The sequence below is a fragment of the Pyxicephalus adspersus genome, chromosome 10 (genome assembly GCF_032062135.1).
Source record: "Pyxicephalus adspersus chromosome 10, UCB_Pads_2.0, whole genome shotgun sequence".
In the NCBI taxonomy this organism is placed as follows: Eukaryota; Metazoa; Chordata; class Amphibia; order Anura; family Pyxicephalidae; genus Pyxicephalus; species Pyxicephalus adspersus.
Genome location: NC_092867.1, coordinates 33,532,142 through 33,551,979, shown reverse-complemented (window position 1 = coordinate 33,551,979; position 19,838 = coordinate 33,532,142). Strand labels below are relative to the sequence as shown.

Here is a 19,838-nt window from a genome sequence, read left to right as displayed (position 1 = left end):
TCATGGATTCCCTTTGGGGCTTTCGTCTGCACTATGCTTTGATCCTAAAAAATGGCAATTTATAATTTATAATATAAAACTTTTTCCAGCTAGAGTGCCAAAATCACTCTGATTTTGGGAAGTGGGTTGGGCAGAAAACCTTTCATCACCCATTGAAGACATGAAGGAACAAGTATGTTATTTGAAAAATAAAATAGAAAATAAAGGGGAAAAAAACTAAAAAAGAAAAAAAACAATTACTGCCACAACATCTAAGTACTCGTAAATTGCATTAGATACACCTTAATTGAAGAGAAAGCTTCTAACATACCATGGAATTTACCAATAATGGCAGTAATACCACAACAAGCACGATCAACCTACAGTCCACCGATTACATGTTCTGCTGTACTGTCTCAATGAAATTCCATAAACATCAATGTACACATTTACATTACCTACTTCCTAAGTTGCTTGAAAAAAAAAAAACACATAAAAAAGAATCATTATCTCTTACAAAGATATAACCAACTACACATCTTAAATTTATGCAGCTGACTTTTTGGTGTAAATCCAAAATAAAATCACAAGTCCACGGAGACATAATTCTGAACCTTTGCCATGTCTGGAAGAAGAAAAACAAGCTATGGACATATGCTGTTGATGTAAATTGATGCAGCTGAACTGTTTTGCAGCAAGCATTTCACAAAAATTACTCTTCCTTGCTCTCTCACTCATGTATTCATCTGCCATTTCCCCTCACAAAGCAGGATCTGATGCATATGGTTTCCAGTAATATTATTTCTTAATGTCATTTGAATCTGTTTGCACTCGTTGCATTATTTTGCCTATCAAGTACAACACATTGCATTCCAGACCTGAGAACAGAAAATGCAATAATTGTCTATAATGACTTTACCTAATGACTTAAATGATGGCAAACTGTTTTTAAGGAAGTTATGTAAATTTTTTTTTTTTTTCATTTCATACCACAGAATAATTTTGAACATGGTAATTTTTCCTCTTTAAAGAGGAATTAAAATTTCACTTTTAAGAATACAGGATCAGGCAGATCACTATTGCATATAGGGCTAGGCAATGTCTTTTCTGCAATAATCCCTCCTATCTGCATGATCATTTGTATATCTGGCAAAAAGATGAGCTGCACATGCGCAGTCAAGCTTTGGCTGCCAGCAATCCTGGCTTTCCCTGCGTGTGCTGGCAATGAATGAACTACAGGGCAGCGATCAAGGAAGTAGGAGGGATATTGCTGAAGGGACATTGCCTGTCCTTTTCTGCTATAATGACCTTTCTGATTATGAATTTTGGAACAACAATTCCGCTTTAATACCTTTTGTACATTTTCTATTCCTGACTATAAAATCCTGATGTATATTTAGTCCTGCCAAATAGTAGAACAAGACTGGTGACCTGTCCTTTGCTGCCCAAGTATGTGATCACATGTACATTGCAGCACACACAGAGTACCACCTCTCCCTGCCATACATAAAACAGAATACAAAAGCATAACAACAGGTCAAATCCAGGGATGTAGACTGGTTACAACTAGGCGCATTAGTTTCAATAGTACATTCATTTGTGTTAAAAATTCATGCCTACACTCAACTGAGTGTTCTTTTACCGTGGAAGTAATTTAGGTTTAAGTTAGACAACATGAGACTTATAGCTGGTGGCTTCTACTTCGTTGTTTTTTTATAGGTAACCATAATTGTTTTTTTGCAAACCATCTGGCCTACCTTAATATTGGTTGTTGAAAAACAAGATTAAATAAAAAAAAAATAGAAACCTCAGACAAATGCATGAACAAAAAAAAATTTTGATCATTTTTATTATAAGCATGAAGTTTATTAGGAAAAAAAACTTCCGATTTTTTTTTTTTTTTTTAATGGTAGTTTGGCCTTAGAGCACCAACCATTACATCATGATAGTTAAGTGGCTAGCACTCTTATCTTTGCAGTGCTAGGCCCCAGTTTCTTACCTAGGTCAGTACACTGCTTGAGTCTGCACAATCTATGTTTGTGTAGGTTTCCTTCAGGCACTCCAGTTTTCTCATACATCCCAAAAACATGTAGTTATATTTACTGGCCTCCCCCAGAAATTAGCCTTTGACTGTGGTAATGCCATATGACTATGGTAGGGACATTAGATTGTGAGCTCTCCTATTGGGCCAGTGGCATGATAATGAACTATGTAAAGTACTAATATGTTGGCACTATATAAATTTAAATTAATAATAATAAGTTTATTATTCATTTTGCATACAGGCAATACATATCACGTTAGACCATTGATGTTGTTTTTTCATAAAAGCTAAGCTCCAGGCAATATGTAGATACAGTATAAAGCAACGGTTTTACCAAAGTACTTGTATTCTTGTTCATTGATTTATGCAGCCCCCTGATTCTGTAAAGTCAAGGAGATGACATACATTGCTATATGTGTGTTTACATTACTCATCATTATGTTTTTTTTTAAATGTAATAAAAGTAAATATATTTACAGAGATCTGCTTTAACATCAACATCTAAGCTGCTCACTTTCTTATTGAACTGGTTTCTATGGAAGGTCTAGCACCATAGTTACTGGAGCCTGGTGAAACAAAGCGAAACACTTCATCATATCTGACTCTTGAATGTATTCCATGCTGATCAATCACCTGCATACAGCATTACACTATTAGAAAAAAAAAATCAATAATGTTTAAAAGATGGAAAACACAGATACACTATTTTACCTTGGAAGCTAAAACATTCTGATGTTTCTAGAAACATGAAATATTCAAACATACTCTCTGAATGAGTATTCCTGTTCAAGGGTATACTTTGTTAAAATTGAAGAACTAACAGTGAATTGAGAGGGTATTCTGATCGTTGTATCTTCCTGGGAGAGTCATCATAAACATAAAACATAAATACACTTATGGTAACTACGTTTATTACAATGTCTTTGGTTTTTATTCTGTGCATGAAAGAGTTTTACATAAGAGCAATAGCTTTTCATAACCTTGCAACATAAACAACCGTGTAACATAGAGTTCCAGAAGGGGAATTTAAATCTGCATTTGTATGGGCTTTTCTTCTGTACTGATTTTACTACCTACTTTACACCTCCCACAGTGTGCATCACACGCTACACCAAGTCAGATAGAAGATGCCTCATTTTCTGGCCATAGATCACCCACCTTGACCGTCCCTTTGTTTTATTGAATTCCAGTTTTTTCATTCATGGCGTTCAGCATCACATATGACCATTATACCTATTCATCTTCTCCAAAAGCTATGTACAGCACCCTCCAAACCCATCCCACCAGCCATGAGCTGCATGTATTGCATAGATATGCATAAAGACTTAATGACGATGTCACTGGGTTTAAAATAAGGTATGTACAGAAAACAGAAAGGATTTAGTTAATAATGTTACTAACATGTTGATGGATGAAATGAACCTGCAAAGACAAAAACATAAGCAGAGTGGACTGCAGCTTTACCTGATGACAGCACTCATGACAGGTAGATGTATTAGTAACTAGGCATTTGGTTTAATCCCAGTTACACTGCTATTTAGAAATACCAGAACACACATTTGTGATTTACCTTTGAGCACTTAGCCAGGACCTCTTCTTTGAACTGCAAGAACCTCTCTTGAATCTGTGGTTGATTAAGAGCAAATGACAGGAAGTGGGTGAAAGGCTGCTTCTTCCGAAACGTCTCTGCTAACAACTCAATGCGTGTCCGAGCAGAAATGACACCGTTGCGATTTTGCCCTGTAATTACTAAAATAAAAATGAAAGATGTAACTTAAAAACTGTAAGACCAAAGAAAAATAAATTTATATAATGCAATTAAATGCTGCATCACCTTATTTCATCTTGTTTGGACCCTACACTACCCTTTTTCATTTATAAAATGATCACAGCTGGAAACATTTGTCTTATAAAAGTTTTACAAGTTTTTGTACCCTTATTTATCTGCATTTAAATATGCAAATAAAAAAGAGATCAGGATACTGCCCAATGGTAAAGGGCACAAAGCTATAAATCAGATGTTTTAAACTTTCTTAATCTGTTCCCCTCACATCATGTTATGTCGGAAAACTGTCAGCCAAATAGGAAGTAAAGAAAAATCTCCCAAAAAGCAGGGTAGAAAGTTGACAGCCGTTCTAACCCTTCCTTGCTTAAAACCTATCTTTGGGTTAAAATTAATGTCAACTGCCCATACTCACATGCAGCTTTCCAGTTCTGCAACATGTGATGTGTGAAAGGAAAGCCAACATATTTAAGTAAGAAAAGGGAATAAAATGCAAATATGTTATTTATATATATATATACATACATACATACATAGATACATACATATATATATATATATATATATATACACACATTTAGTGTATATATAGTGTATGAATATACTGTAGAACTGCAAAAACCCCTTCTCTTTAAGGCTAGGGCTATACTGAGAGATTTACCCACTTACCAACAGTTGTCTCCTGATCTTGCAGCCTACTGATTTTATAATGCTGACAAACAAAATGACTGACAACAAAAGGTTAAATCTCTCAGCAGAGAGAGAATAAAATTGTCTGTATAGCTGGAGCCTTTAACGGGGTAGCTACACAGGTTAATGAACTGATATTGATGTATTCTAGAGCAAAGGTAAAATGGCAACAAACAGATGAAATGTAAATTAGTTTTCAACAGTACACAGCAAATGATTTCTGAAATAATTTCCATCCTTTTATTCATTTACATACAATTTTCTCCTACAGCCTCTCGAGGGACATTTAAATAGGCAAGGCAGGGAATTCTAATGTTACTCATATATGTTTAGATTTGCACCAGCTTTGTAAAAGTTAACCTTTAGATTGTGGCACCACTTTGCCTGCTTTCCCTAAATTTTATATCTGTCCTGTTATTTGCCAAGAGTATTGAATATTAAAAACATAATGACTTGATCTTTCTAGCAGTAGTAATCTGCCATGGTTATCCATTGTACACAGGACCTCATGCAAGTTCTTTGAGTGATGGAGCGAATGTGGAGAGCAAATACATTATCTAGATAACCAGGAAACTCATGACATGTCAGTTATGTTAGCCATACATGGGGTGATACAGCCAGGCAAATGATGGAGACTGGGCGTTTACTGAGTTACCACCCTGCACCTAATACCAAGTCCCATTCTTAGCCCCCTACTCCAACCATCAATATTGTAAAGAGCTCCTACTGATGAGTTACAACATTGGTGATCAGAGTGGTGAAAGTGGCATTAATCAGGTGAAGAATTAGAAATCTTGATCAATGTTGACTCAATATAATTGACTGAACATTGATCAGGAATGCCTTGTTTTTACATTTAATTCATTAGAAGTATTGACCAGTGTATGGCCCAACATTACTCTTCTGTATTTCTCTTTCAAAGACCTCAATAACAAGGTCACTCTCACTCCCATAACAATACCAAAACAAGCCAAACATTCTATTAAGCCATTCATACCATAAGCTACAGTACTATGAAGTGCTAAATAAAAAGACCTAAAGATAAGCCCCTAAAAGGAACCAAATAACATAAAAATATGAGAGCTAACATTAGGGACTTAATGTGAAGGTGCAAGCTTGGTATTTATCATCCTTAAACCCAGATGAACATTTAGTGTTAATCTGCTGCATAAATTCTCGGCGAATCAATTCATAATGTGCTTAATGTCTTCCCAGTTTTCTTTAAAAGACAGCTGTAGAGCAGAAAAAATATGTCCTCTGCCAATTTGCTACCAATTGGGAACCTTGCTCCCTTATTTAGAAGAAGTGATACCTGCAGAGATATCAAATTTTCCCTGCTGAGCTACAGGCAGAGTTCTGGAATCAGTGAGGGGCGGGATCATTGCTGATTGCAGATCTTCTGCTTCTGTACAATGAGTATCAGACTGGTGCAGAAAGACCACTGCTTCTACACAAAGCAAGTGTCCTTCTCTGGCAGGGGACAGGCTTTTCTATACAGGCCGGACCTACATTATATAGGGGAAAAAAAACTATAAAACACACTAAATATATTTTTTGTACCTGAAATATATTTAGTGAATTTAGACTAGAGGTTAATTTCAAATGTAACTTTCCTTTACTTTCAAAGAACCAGGAAATGCATTTTCAGCTATGAAATCTCCCCAAAACTCAAATAGGTGTATAAATGAAACTGAAATATAACACAATTATGATAATTTACACTGAATATTCAATTACAAATTGTCAGTATTTTAGCATTAATCTGTACATGGTTTAACAAGCAGCTCCAGTTTATTAATTAACACATATATAAAAAAAAGTAAGGTGGGAAACATCGTCTCTGGTTGGACTAAAACCGTCCACAAAAAGTGCCATGTTTCAACTGTTGGGCTGTCTTAGGTATTATGACAAAATAAACTATTTGACCTTGTGGCAGACTCAGTTGCCATTAAGTGTCCTAATGTTATCATTGTTGTGATAATAAACCCTTCCAGCCATACACAAAAAGGAAATCGAGTTTAGCTGCAACACGTATTGTAGACCTGATATCACTTTTTCAAACTGACATAAAACTTGGTTCATTATCTGCCTGTAATCATCCCGTTGGTAACCATATGGGATACATAAAAAAGTAAATGTAAATGTTTTATCATATAAGGGCTCCAAAAAAGTTTCCAACAGTATAGTCAGGGACAGTTTTAGGCAAAATGGAAACTTGGGTAAATATGAAATGAATAGTATTTCACCTTCCTGCGTTCCTACCAATTTTTCAGTTAGCTGGATACATTGTGGGCCCTGGACAATTGCCCAATATCCCAGCTCTACCATAAAACTAGCCCTGCGTATAGCCAGGTTTTGGTGGAAATTCAATGCTGGCTCCTCACTCAAAAATTGAGTTTCTATGTTAGAACTTCCATGTAAACTCTCCATGAACTAGGAGCTCAGCAAATGCAAAAAAGAAATAGCTAACAGAATTTTCCGACATTAAGATTTAGGTTTGTAGGGTGTTTATGTGGAATTTTCAAAAGTTGCATGTACTAAGTGTACAATAGCTCAAAATGGTTAAAAGACCTTATTTTCTGCCACTAGTTATAGCCCCTGTCAGAGAGGCAAATAATTATTAATTATAGTCTTTGGTCTATATTTTTAAAACTAGTAATCAAACATTACCTCCAACATTCGTCTTGGGAATCAGTTACTGCCATTGAAACACGTGGACCTGCAAGGTCCTCACAAATGTTTGAGGGAATGTCAGAGTCTCCATTTTATAAATAGAGCCCGTCGAGTATGGAAAAACACCACAGCCTGGACACAATGGGCCTGGTTTATTGAAGCTCTCCAAGGCTAGAGAGGATACACTTTCATTAGTGAAGCTGGGTGATCCAGCAAACCTGGAATGGATCTGGTCAAGGAATAAAAACATTTGCTAACAAATAGCAAATGACTTTAAGGAAATCCATTCCAGGTTAGCTGGATCACCCAGCTTTACTGATGAAAGTGTATCTTCTACAGCCTTAGAGAGCTTTAATATATCAGGGCCAATAGTCATATACACTGGAAACATTGGGCATAGTTTGATAAAGCCAACCAAGACTGGAGAGGATAAACTATTATGAGAGAACCTGGTAATCCAGCAAACCTTGAATGGATGTGGTCAAAGACTAAAAACTTAAAGAAAATGATTTTAAATAAATCTAATACAGGTTTGCTGGATCAACCAGGTTCACCCATGATAGTCTATCTTCCCCAGTCTTGGAGCTTTAATAAATCAGGCCCATTATGCACGGTCTGAAAAAAGTCTGACCAGCCAATGTTTCATTTATTACCCAACAAGCAGATCTTCTATTTAGAACGGGCAGAGGCATAAAACATATTTACAATGCAGAGATATATCAGATGTCTGTTTATGGCCTGGTTTAGCATCTGCACTAATGGGTAACCAAAAAGGAGTTAAAATCCAAAATGCATCTAAAACGGTTGTTCTTGCTGTGCTCCTTCAAATAGGTATGCAAACTGCACAATGAAATTTAATTAATGTCTAATTAAGCAGTGAAGTTACGACAGTAGGAGAGCTAAGATAATTATACATTTAGTGCTGACTGAAGAAAAATTGTTTCTTCAGAAAAATAAAGAATTTGTCATTATGCTCTGACCATCCAGTGTTGCTTTACAAAACTGGATTTCAAAAAAAGGTAGTGGAAAATATTTTCCTGGCTGTGTTCCTTTTTTACTGCTTAGGAACAAATGAACACAACAAAATCATTTATTAAAAACAATACTAGATGGTAGATTGGTTCTTAATTGAATCATTTTTTTCCCTGTGATTAAACATGGAACGTTTCTGTGTTGTATACTTCAACGACTTAATCGAAATTTAAACTACGACTTCAAACCACTTAAGAAATATAGCTATATAGTACCAGACATTAATTTACAACTTTTCATTTTAATGGTTTCCTCTGTGATTTACTTTGGTGAACATTAAGGTCGCCACTGATTTTAGTAGACCATGTCTGCTCGATATTTGTCAGGTAATTTTTAATTGTACTTGATTATAACCTCAAAGATCAATAAAGCATTATAAAAAAGAATAAACAATTAAAGGGCAAGTATACTCAAAAGAAATATTTTAGTTTTGGTTGAATGCCAGAATATTGAATTATCCACATTTTTTTGCATTCTTTAGGGACTTCAGCTCTAAAATTTATATGGAAAAGCTTGCTGTGTACCACGTGTTGTAGTCAATATAGCAAAACTAAATTTTATCAATAAGAAACTGTGACCAAGCAGGTCCTTTATTGCAGGAGGAACAGGTAATATCCTTTTTGCAATAAAATAACCTTACCTGCCGGATCACAATTTTGTCCTTAATTTTTCATGTGTGCTGCCATCCCCCAGCGTGTCAGATCTTTGGCCACCTTGATTGGCCAGACTGGAACGAGGAAACTCCCAAAGCATTAATATCTGGCAGATCCTAACATTGTACACCAAGTCTTTTTTTATTGCAGAAATTACAGGCAATATCCCTTCTGCAATGAAAAAATATACTTGTCTGTTCGCAATTTTGTTTGTCGAACTATATTCCCACTTTAAGGAGGCCCATAAAAAAGCAGGAAAAGAACAAAGGAGTAGTGACCAGCATTGAATGTGGTTATCCAGCAGTTGATCTTTTCCCATTACCAACTTACCATGCCATGTCAACTCTGTGTGGAGGTGGTCATTTTATTACAGACATGGTTTTGTTTTCTCAGAGCATAGAAGTGTAAATAACAGATGTCATGAAACAGCAGCATCTCATACTGCAGACACACAACTATGAAGTGCTATATAGGCACATCAAATGTTCACCTTTTTTGTACAGTTCCACTTTAAGAAACCAACCTTTTTAATCTCCATATTAACATAAAGTAGAGGACAAACAATTTAGTGTCATAAAGAAGGCACATATGTATTAGGTAAAGCTAAGAACTCTGAGGTAGTTATCTTACTAAAGTTTCTAATGCCTTGTTATAAAACAATCAGAAAAGAGAAAACATTAGAAAAGAGAAAAGGTGGAAACAACAACAGGTAGTTTGTAAGGGTATAATGTCCGACACGTTTCACTAAGTTGGCTTCCTCAGGGGAGGTGGAGAAAGGTATAAATCATTGAATTTACAGGTAGGTGTATAATAGAATTTTTGAAACAAGGGTTAGAGAGTTATCATTACATATGATTTTAATTGATTGGTTTTAATGCCAAAATACTTTTAAGGTAGAGGTGATAGAGGTCAGGTTGGCACTTTCTGTGCATACCCCAAAAAACAACTTGTCATAAAGAAATTTTCTTTGTCTGGCCATTGGAAGCCTCTATCAGCTTTCAAAGACTTTCAGAAACCCTTGGTTTTATTCTTGAAACTAATAAAATGCAAGTTTTGGGACAGTTGTCACTTTAAAGCAAGCTTCAGTAACAAACAGCACTGCATGAAGCTTGTTGAAAGCCTATGAGCAGCTTGTTTAAAATGACATTCAGCAATCTAATTAAGATCTTTGATTAACATTTTTAAGCTGGAGATAAATGGTACTTTAAAGCCTTTAAGAAAGACGCAGAAAGCTCTGCAAATGCTTTGTAAAAGCTTGCTGTACACACTGCTATTACACAGCTAAAGCCCATGAGAACAAGGCGAAGTGCTATTAGAAGCCGATAGCCAACCAGTAAGCAATTACTCTAATCTATTTAAAGTGATTTACACAAATGCTGCAATATATGTTGCTATAGATACTGCAAGAGCCAGGTAATAGCTTACTGCAGTAAGCATGGGACTAGGAGTGCTAGGAGCACTTTAACACTGATTTCATTTCTTCTACTTTTATTTTTTTTTTTTTTTTTTTTTTTTTTTTATTTAATTCATGCATTTGTGAGAAACAGCATGGTATAGTATCATAGTCTAACCTGGTCAGAGTCTCCCGGAAACAACATTAACACTACAAACTGTGGTGTGAAAGTAAAAAATAATAGTGCCTTCTTTATTGACATGGATCTAAAAGGACCATCTAATCTTCCCTTTTAGATGCTTGTAGTGCCATGGTTAGCATGTTATTTGGTTACCTTCTAAAAATGTTGTTTTTTTAGCAGTTTTGGTATACTATGCAGAATACTATTTGAAAATCTACACAAAACAGTAACTGAATTATAAACATAATTTAAAAATCTGTGTATAAAATTTATATAAAATCCTAAAAATACTTTTAAAAATAAGACTGAACAGCATAAAAATGAGTTAAGGGTCACCGATTGCCAGACAACCAGAAAAATGTTTGATGACAGTGTTCCATCTGCTGGTAAAACAGAATATTACAGCTATAGTTTCTCATTTTCAAGACACGAGAAACCACTCATATTTTACCAGTTACCAATATACTGTAAACATCATGCAGCACAGCTATTCTCTACCAGAGTACAATGGAACCCATGGTTTCTCCAGAAGATGCAATGGGTTCTTTAATTTATCGCTAATCGACCTCATATATGAAAATGCCTGCGTAGTCCTGGGCCAGAAGTGAAAGGGCCAGCTGCTTGATGGTAAAGATCTGGTTGAGAAAGGCTATAGTAGCACCATACTAATCAAATAGATGCCATACTTTACCAGATGGATGCCAATATGGCAAAGGTTACAGTGCTCAACCCAGAAATGTTTTTAAGCCGGGTGGGAAGAAATTGTAGATGGGTGGCAGCCCCTGTATTGTGATCAAACTCTTTAGTAACCACCCAAGCACAGCCGGTGGTGCACCCAGCTAAAAGGGCCTGGGGAGAACCCTGGGTTAGTACAAATATAGCAATAGATAGACATGGTGGCTCGGAGGTTAGCACTCTGGCCTTTGCAGCTCTGGGTCCCAGGTTCAAAATTCGGCCAGGACAGTATCTGCATGAGGTTTGCAGGTTCTCCCTGTATTTGTGTGGGTTTCCTCCAAGTACTCCGGTTTCCTCCCACATTCCAAAAACACGCAGTTATGTTAATTGAGTTTAGTCTGTATTAATGACATATGACTGAAGTAGGGACAATCTGGGCCCCTTTGAGGGACAGTTAGTGACATGATATGGACTTTGTAAAGTGCTGCGTAGTATGTCAGCGCTGTATAATATTAATAATAGAAAACCCTAGCAGAAAGGGGTATGTCCTTGCAGGCCTACCATATACACAGGGGGTCCCCATAGTTTTTAAGCAATGGGCCAGTTTACTGTCTGCAAATGTTTGAGGGATGCACTGCTCAGGCTCATGCACATGCTCAGTAGAAGTAAAAATACCCCAGCTCTTAAGTAAGTTACAGTAAAGTTTGTTATATTAGTAGTCAGAGGGAGTAACAAATGTCCCGGGATTAGTGGTCAGTGTGAATAATAAATGCTTCTAAATCAGTAGTAGTTTTCAAAATTCCCCTAGTGGTTTGAAATCTGTCCCATCATTGATGTAAAATGGCACTTTTAAACTGCTCCAAATCATTGGCTTTTGCCTGTATGCAAGCTCCATCTCCACATCACAGCCAGGACTATACAGGTCCTTAAGGCAAAAATTCACTTTACAAATAGTACCTGTAATAGATTTCCAGGTGGTGGAATGCTCTGTACAACAACTCCTCCAATTTGCTATTACAAAGTTCCGAATACAGGGCCTATTTACAGCAAGAACTGGTTTAGGGCTACCAGTGGGCTATGGTGTTGGGGTCCACTAATCTACAGGGTAAGGTAACTGAGTAAAATGTATATGATCTTACTGTGTGTGCCTTCCCAGATGAGGACATGATCAGTTTTTTAAGGTCCGGTTGTAAGCTATATTACAATTGAGCATAAAGGGTTAGGGAGCTCCCAAAATCATGTTGGATTCATTTAAGACCATAAGATAATCATAATGATGATTGGATCGTGTGCAGAGCGAAGGATGCATTTGGAACAGAAGGAATTTTAAAGAGCTTTAAAGTACACATTAAAAGTTTGAAGAGTGGTCTGTGTATAGGGATTGTCACAATCACAGTTTATGTCAATAGAGATGATTTTCAAATTCCCCCTTGGACCCAAAAAAATGGACCAGGACAATTTATATGGATAGCTGGGTCAGAAGGACAATTGCTGCAAACTAAGAAATGCAGACTGCACCTTAAAAGATGCTAAAACAGAGAAGGTACATGAACTGCATAATAAAAGGTACAGCATTAAGTTGGGAAGATGTCAGCTCCACCAACTTGCTTTTTACCTGGGCCTGGAGTATGGCTGAACTGTAGACCTCCCCTTACAAAAGTTTTAATATGAAAGAAAATCAACCACGTTTCAGAAAGCCCTAAGAAAATAGTATTAGAGCCAAATCAGCGAGATGTGAGTTTTGTTGGTAACTATATGCCAGGGTTTCAGCAGATTTATATTCTTTTGACTTCCTTAAAGATGCTAATAGGCTCTGAAAGGAACTGCGTTAATGATAACCAACTTATCACTTAGTTTTGTACTAAGAATTGCTGTAACCCCAACATACCTTCCTGAATTCAAGAATACTGGTAATAGAGTTCTGGGAAAAGCAGTGAACAAATCATAAGCACAAAAGTGAAATTTCTGCAATACTCCTGTACAAAACAGCGTATAGAACATCCCCAGTTGCCACAAAAGCAACATTTCATTAGTTTAGCGCTTTGCAGAAATACTGTAGCTATTAGCACAAGGAATAGTGCAGACTATCTTCCACAAGCTTCAAAACTTAAAATTACTGTATATGAACACTGCAAACTCTAGTTCAATAAAAATTCTCTGCCTTTGTTTGGCCTATGGAAAGGCCTTCTACCTAAGTAAAAGGTGGCTGCAGATTGTATGTGTAAGAACTGTGTAGAATTTGGAAGAATTGAAGATAAAGGGTGTGTGGTACCAGGTAGACTGCACAGTAATACCCCTGATAGAACAGAACTGCATTTAGATATAATTTATAACAAAAATGCTGAAGGAATGCAGAAGACAACAATGATTCTGGATCAGGGATTATAAACTTAGTGCAATCTACTGATTTGCTCAATGCTTGTTTCTAGAAAGTAAACTTGTCCTTTGATTAAATTTTGCATGTCCAGGTATTATTTTTTCCTTGACAACAACTTAATTTGAAAAAACAAACAACTTACCAATTTCCCCTTCCATCCCTTGTCTGGGAATGTTGATAGATGTACGCGTATCTGATTCAATAGTTCTCCTAGTCTCTCCTTTTTTTCCTATAATATACCTAAAGAACAACAAACAGCAGTGCAAATATAAGAATAAACTCTTTGGACACATTCATATGTAAATTATTATTAAATAAATGTGAAAGCACTGCTTAAAGAACCATTTGTATCCTATGTGACATGTAACCATGTAAAAAAGGGAATAATTTATAAATATATATATAAACTTCAGCAGACACACATAGATATTAGATTTTCATCTTATGTCTAAGTGAAAAGTAAGTCATACCAGTCCTTAGTTGTGGCAGCTGCATTGTGTTTTTTCAGGATTTCTTTATAATCCAGATGTCCTGATGATTCTATCCATGTAACCCACTGCCCTAGGGTGATATGCGTTCTGCAACTATAGAGTAGCAATGCCACCATAGGACAGGACTACAAACACATCACCCTCCCATTTTCCTCGTAGTATAGACCAGTGTTTCTTAAGCAGATTTCTACAGATGACTAGGGTTCCACCAGAGGTTGGTAGGGGTTCCTTGAGCAATGAGGATTTGTGGCTCCTACGTTACCACTGATACCAATAGTCTATTTGGATATCTGTAAGGGTGGCAATCTCTCTACTGGCCAACAGTAATAGAAATTTCTCATTTACCACCAGGCTACCTACCACCAGGCTTCCTTGAGACCTGAATTTTTTTTTTAGGGTTCCCAATGTTAAAAAGGTTGAGAAAGGCCAATATAGGCAGTAGAGGTTCTTTGGTCCTCAGAGATAGCTGAGAAAAATGTCACTAATTGGAATACAGCACAGGTAGAAAGGAAGGAGCAGACATGATTTCTTGTAAGAAACAAAGTATCTAGTTAATCTAGTTAAATGATAAACTCACTTAAAAAGCTGACTAGGTAGATCAATGAAACACTGGAACCCCTTCTCTGTTTCCTCAATGGTGTAATAATCACATGGTTCATCCATACATTGCTCAGACTCTGTGGAGAGAGAATATGTTCATAATAAATCTTCAGTAGGTCCACTATAACAAAAGCATTTTCATTCTTCAAGTAAATTATTCACTGCAAATCAAATTTAAAACAAATCCTTGTTACCTATATAAAATTCCTCCTCCTCCTGATTCTGGTAAGTGGCCTCTTGAACAGCGTTCTTCCTGTATATACGTCCGCCAATTGTGATCAAGGTGGGACGTAAGACATCCATGGCTAGAAGACTGTGAGATACAAGAGATAATGACATGGACAACTTTCGAATAAAAACATATAGGGTGAATAAGTAGTTAGTCATTATGTTAGTGATGTGTTGTCAGCAGCAGAATTGTCAGTCTTACAACCCTAGGAAATTCCTGGTCTTCTTTAAGGACTGTTGCAAGCCAGTTTGGATTTTAAAATTTGTTATTAACAAAAGGGAAATGTTTATTTTATACTTTCAAATATAATGGCTCTGATTTGTTCAAGCTCTCAAAGGCTGGAGAAGATAATTTTTTATCAGTAAAGCAAAACCTGGAACCTGTGTATCTTTATGTTTGATGTATAAGATACTCAGTGTTTATCAATACAAAATTTGCCAAAAAAAACCCTTCTGTTCTTTCTTTCAGTTGAAAATTATAACATGTGATGGTGCTGCACTATAAAAGATAAAACAAGTAAGACCTCAAATGCAAAGCATTGAAGGTTTTTTTATCAGGATCAGCTGGTAAAATTTAAAAACACTACAACCTAAACACTTGTGACCACATGAGGCCGTGTAACCGGGCTCCAGGGGTTTAGGAGATGTTTGCCAGGATTACATGCATTAAAAGTGAACAAGCCATCAAAGATATACCAGGGAGAACAAATGTGTGTGATAAAGGTCTCCATTGTCACCAAAACTGTAAAGCTGGGTGATCCAACAAACCTGGATTGACCTAACTTTTGCTAGCACAAAGCAAAAGTCTTTTGCTTTGTGCTAGCAAAAGTTTTGAATCCTGGACTAAATCAATCCCAGGTTTGCTGGATCACCCAGCTTGACTGAAGAAAATGTATCCTCTCCGGCCTTGGAGACCTTTAATAAATCAGACTCAATGTCTTGGCTCAGACAAGGGACAATACAAAGGGACAAATTTACGTATCAAGACTTAATAAAAATCATCTGGTACACAGCGGGTTCCAGAATTAATTAAATCTAACCTCAGGTACAATACACCAAAGAGATTTCACCATGTCAATATTTAACAAAAAATGAAGTCCAAATTGAAAAGCTATGTGTGATAAACTAAGTACACCCCAGGATTTATTAGCTTGTAAAACTTGAAGAGATCATTTTCTGTATCTGAGACTTTATCAGTCTCTCATAATCATTCTGGAGAAAGTTTGGCCTACTCTTCTTTACAATAGTGTTTCAGTTCATTGAAGTTTACAGGCATTCTCAATCTCTCTTAAGATTCCACCACAGCATTTCTATCGGGTTGAGGTTTGGACTTTGACTAGGCCGTGGCAACACCTTGATTTGTTTTTTCTTTGCAGACATTTTGTTGTAGATTTGCTGGTGTGCTTGGGATCATTGTCCTGCTGTATAAACCAATTTGAGCCAAGCTTTAGCTGTCACACAGACATACATAAAATATAGGTCTCAACTCCAGAACAAACTTTGTGCAGCTTACCTGAGACTAAGTACTATACATGATACTTCTTAGTAGTATAGGTTTTTATGGAGTCCATATAACCATAAGGGATACTGTACTGGACAGCGTTTGTAGAGGAAGAGTTAGTCTCAGAACCAGACGCATTCCACCCTACTCGGCTTCTTCATGTGAAATTTAGATCTATCAAGCAACTAATAACGAATAAGTGGTAAGCAGGAGATGACAAGGTGGCAAAGGTATCAAGATTTGTTAATTATTTGAGGACAGCTTTAAATTATGACCCGTGAGATATATCTGTATTAGTTGACTTGCTGCTTTAAATGCCAGGTCATGCCGTTTAAATTCTTCTTTAAGGACTTAAAGAAGGCATTCAGAGTGTCAGCATCATTGCAACCTGTATGTTACATACTCTGAGCAATGTGATCACCGTACTGTATAGTACGGAGGCTGCTGCCTGCTTCTTCTGATCTTGAGCATGCACATAAGGGGCTTTTTAGGCACTCAATGAGATCGGCAGAAGAGGAAAAAAAGATGGCGTCACCTGGTGATTTCTCCACACCAGGACAAGGAAGGAATCCAGGATGGTGCAGGACCGATCCGAGGACAGCTCTGGAGGGATCGAGGGCTCTGGAGAAGTAAGGGTAAGTGTGATTTTAGTTTTATTTTAATGATAGTTCCACTTTAGGTGACACCATCTGTAAGGGTGACATTCTTCCTACTGACCATCAATGTAGGACGAATTCTTCCCACTGACCATCATACAAATTTAATGTGTGTAAATATAGAAATGACAGCAGGGGTTCTCGAAGACCTAGAAGGGGAATTTCAGGGGGATATACTCTGGGGAAGGACACTCTATATATCAGGCCCTATATGTTGTATACTTTTAGCACTATAGATTGTAAGCTCTTCAGGGCAGGGTCCTCTCCCCCTGGTCACTGTCTGTATTCGTCTGTCATTTGCAACTCATATTTATTGTACAGCGCTGCATAATATGTTGGTGCTATATAAATACTGAATATTATTATTAAAAATAATAATAATAACATGTGTTGTATGTTACACACTATAAAGCCCTCGGTGTTGTAGAGAAGACACTACATGGGATGTTCTATAAGCAGAATATTATACACAGAAATTACGTAGTTAAATAAAAGAAACCATGTGTAATATTTTACCTTAATGAGTCCCCACAGGAAGACAATGAGGAATGTGTGGAACAAAAAGTTTTATTATTGTTCCTGGAGGAAGGGTTATAGCTGCACACCCCTCACACGTATCACTGTGTAGCTCGTCTATTTCGATTCAATCTACAACAAAATGGAGGTGCTGCACACTAATGTGAAATAGTAAGGAATGGAATTTCAACATTGTAATGTTTTACATGAAATAAATAAAGAACTACTTTCATTTACTGGATTATATCTTTAAAACAATATATGTTATATTATATAGATAGTGTCCCATGTTACCAAGGCGACGTGTTCAGCAGACACAACGAGGATTGTGATTGGTAGAAGTGCGATCACGTGCCCGGTAGTGTCAGAACCCGGAAGTGTGAGGAGACAGATCAGGACGGAAGAGGAGGAGATTCGCAGGGGCCTCATAATATTAAAACCGCTTACAGGAAAGGTAAGTACTCGTTGTAATGGATGGGCTGTGCTGTTTTACAAGGAGCTCTGAGAAGGAAGGCATGAGAGAGGCAGAAATGGGAACAGCTCAGGGTTATAGAGAGGGTGGACGGTAATAATGCTGCTGTCATTGTCAAAAAAAACTCTAATACTAATGGCATTGCCATGGCAGCTGACATGGAGCTGGTGTTGTGAGCCTGTACTGCTAAATATTTTAGTTCCTTGGATTCAATATTTTATGCCCTTATACTGAAAAAGGTATACAGAGCAGTAAGGCAATGTTCACACAGCGGGGAGGTTGCGGTGTGTTTACTGCTTCCCCACACCAGGGTACCGCTGCCTCTTGTGATATGTGAATGTAGCGCCTTCCTGCGGCAGCTCCATAACAAATGAATGGGGGTGATGAGCCATTCAATAATAACATTCACTGCCCCAGCTGACAAATATGCAGACGATTGTCCATTTAGAACCAGCGCTGATATGTGAGTGTCCGAGGCTGGCATGGCGCACATGTGAACTTGCCTTTAATTTATTTTCTCTCTGGCATTTGTGATCATCATGCTTGTGGCTATGAAAGACTCCAAGCCAGAGAAAGCCAGGTGTCTGGTATTAGATGGAAGTTGCCAATAGCGGCCTGAATGTTATTCCCTGGATGCTTGCTTGTTCAGCATGAAAGGAAGGATGGGACTGCCTATAATTTACTATATGTACAAGGTTTCCTTCACTGGGCGGGGTATTATTTTCAGGGTCCTTTTTTCTCCTCCACTTACAATTTATCCATAGCAGTAATATATGTGACCCTGTCACTGTTTAAAAAAAAAAACAAAAAAAAACAGACTTTTATGATTGTCATATTCCTGGTCCCCTGTGCTCGCTGTGGATCCATTGGTCGGCCCCCTTGTCATTATTGTGATATTGGTGCCGGTAAGTGGCACCCAGAGACAGATTAGGGCACAATGGGGCCCTAGGTGGGTTAGAATCTCTCCCTCACCCCCCTCTGGACCTTGATTGACTTTGATAAAGATCTCAATGGGCAAAGAAGAAGCCTTCCTATTTGCGTTGTCTATACTGTCAGGGATCCTCCCCATGAGGCTCCAGTTGCTTTTAAATACATTCTCTGTTAAGTGTCAGATGAACAACTCTAACTAATGATGATTTTTCCCCGGTTTTGCTGGAGGAGCATAAGGCAGGGTCTACGCGGAAGTAAATGTTCCTACTGTGTTTGTGTTTTTATGCACTTTTATTAGCGTTTTAAAGCTTACCATTAAAATCATGGAAAAGTCTTTGCACGTTTTTAAAACGTCTACATTTAAAGTACTCATAAATGTGGGAAAACTCCCCATTGAAATCAATTTAAGGGTTTTCCTGTATTTTTCAGCGTTAACCCTGTGTTTACAATTTTTAAACATTGCAAGGAGCGTTATAGATAAAGCTCATAAACGTGCCTCAAGGAAATATCCTGGGGTAGATTAGCCCATTGTAATGCATGGGAATTTCAAACAAGGGCTTTTAAAGGCTCAGGTTAAAAGCTGGGGAAAACGTCCATGCAGACTAAGTCTAAAAGTTGTAGTTGGGACCCCTGGGTGTCTACCATGCCCTAAAATCCTGCCTAGGGTTATACTGTGATTGATCTGGCTCTAGTGACCCTGATCATCTGTCACATCTGCCTGGTTTTGATACTGGGGATTCAATTGTGAAGTCATCTGGATCTAAACCGTCCAGTCATGTGATATTCTGGAAGGCCGATCTTCACACCTCAATTATTTACTTTCCCTATACTGACTAGGTGGCCTGATTTTATCCTCAGTCTCTAAGTATGGCAGAAGGTTTTACATTTGCCTGCAAACATACAAATTTTTCACTTTATTGCACATTTTTATTGTATAAATCTCTCCCTCTTATTTAACCACCCG

At 37.3% G+C, this 19,838-nt stretch overlaps 2 protein-coding genes across 5 annotated transcripts in view; one reads left to right on the top strand and one right to left on the bottom strand.

The window, feature by feature from the left end:
• Positions 1-17,492, bottom strand: part of ASCC1 (activating signal cointegrator 1 complex subunit 1) — a 95,404-nt gene extending 77,912 nt beyond the window's left edge. Inside the window, exons 1-6 of one of the 3 annotated variants that reach the window (XM_072424493.1) lie at positions 17,473-17,490; positions 16,836-16,921; positions 14,766-14,884; positions 14,549-14,648; positions 13,623-13,720; positions 3,594-3,772 (exon numbers count right to left, since the gene is read on the bottom strand). In XM_072424493.1, coding sequence (XP_072280594.1) covers positions 3,594-3,772; positions 13,623-13,720; positions 14,549-14,648; positions 14,766-14,874 — 486 coding nt within the window. In that variant the 5' untranslated portion in view covers positions 14,875-14,884; positions 16,836-16,921; positions 17,473-17,490. Of the gene's footprint in view, positions 1-3,593; positions 3,773-13,622; positions 13,721-14,548; positions 14,649-14,765; positions 14,885-16,312; positions 16,473-16,835; positions 16,922-17,472 lie in introns of those variants that run through there. The other 2 variants (XM_072424495.1, XM_072424494.1) reach the window with 2 other exon arrangements.
• A 331-nt stretch (positions 17,493-17,823) lies between these two features.
• The window catches only part of ANAPC16 (anaphase promoting complex subunit 16), a 10,686-nt gene continuing 8,671 nt past the window's right edge, over positions 17,824-19,838 (top strand). The window contains exon 1 of one of the 2 annotated variants that reach the window (XM_072424497.1): positions 17,824-17,926. The gene's annotated coding sequence lies outside the window, so the exon portion shown is untranslated. Of the gene's footprint in view, positions 17,927-19,105; positions 19,129-19,838 lie in introns of those variants that run through there. The other variant, XM_072424498.1, reaches the window with a different exon arrangement.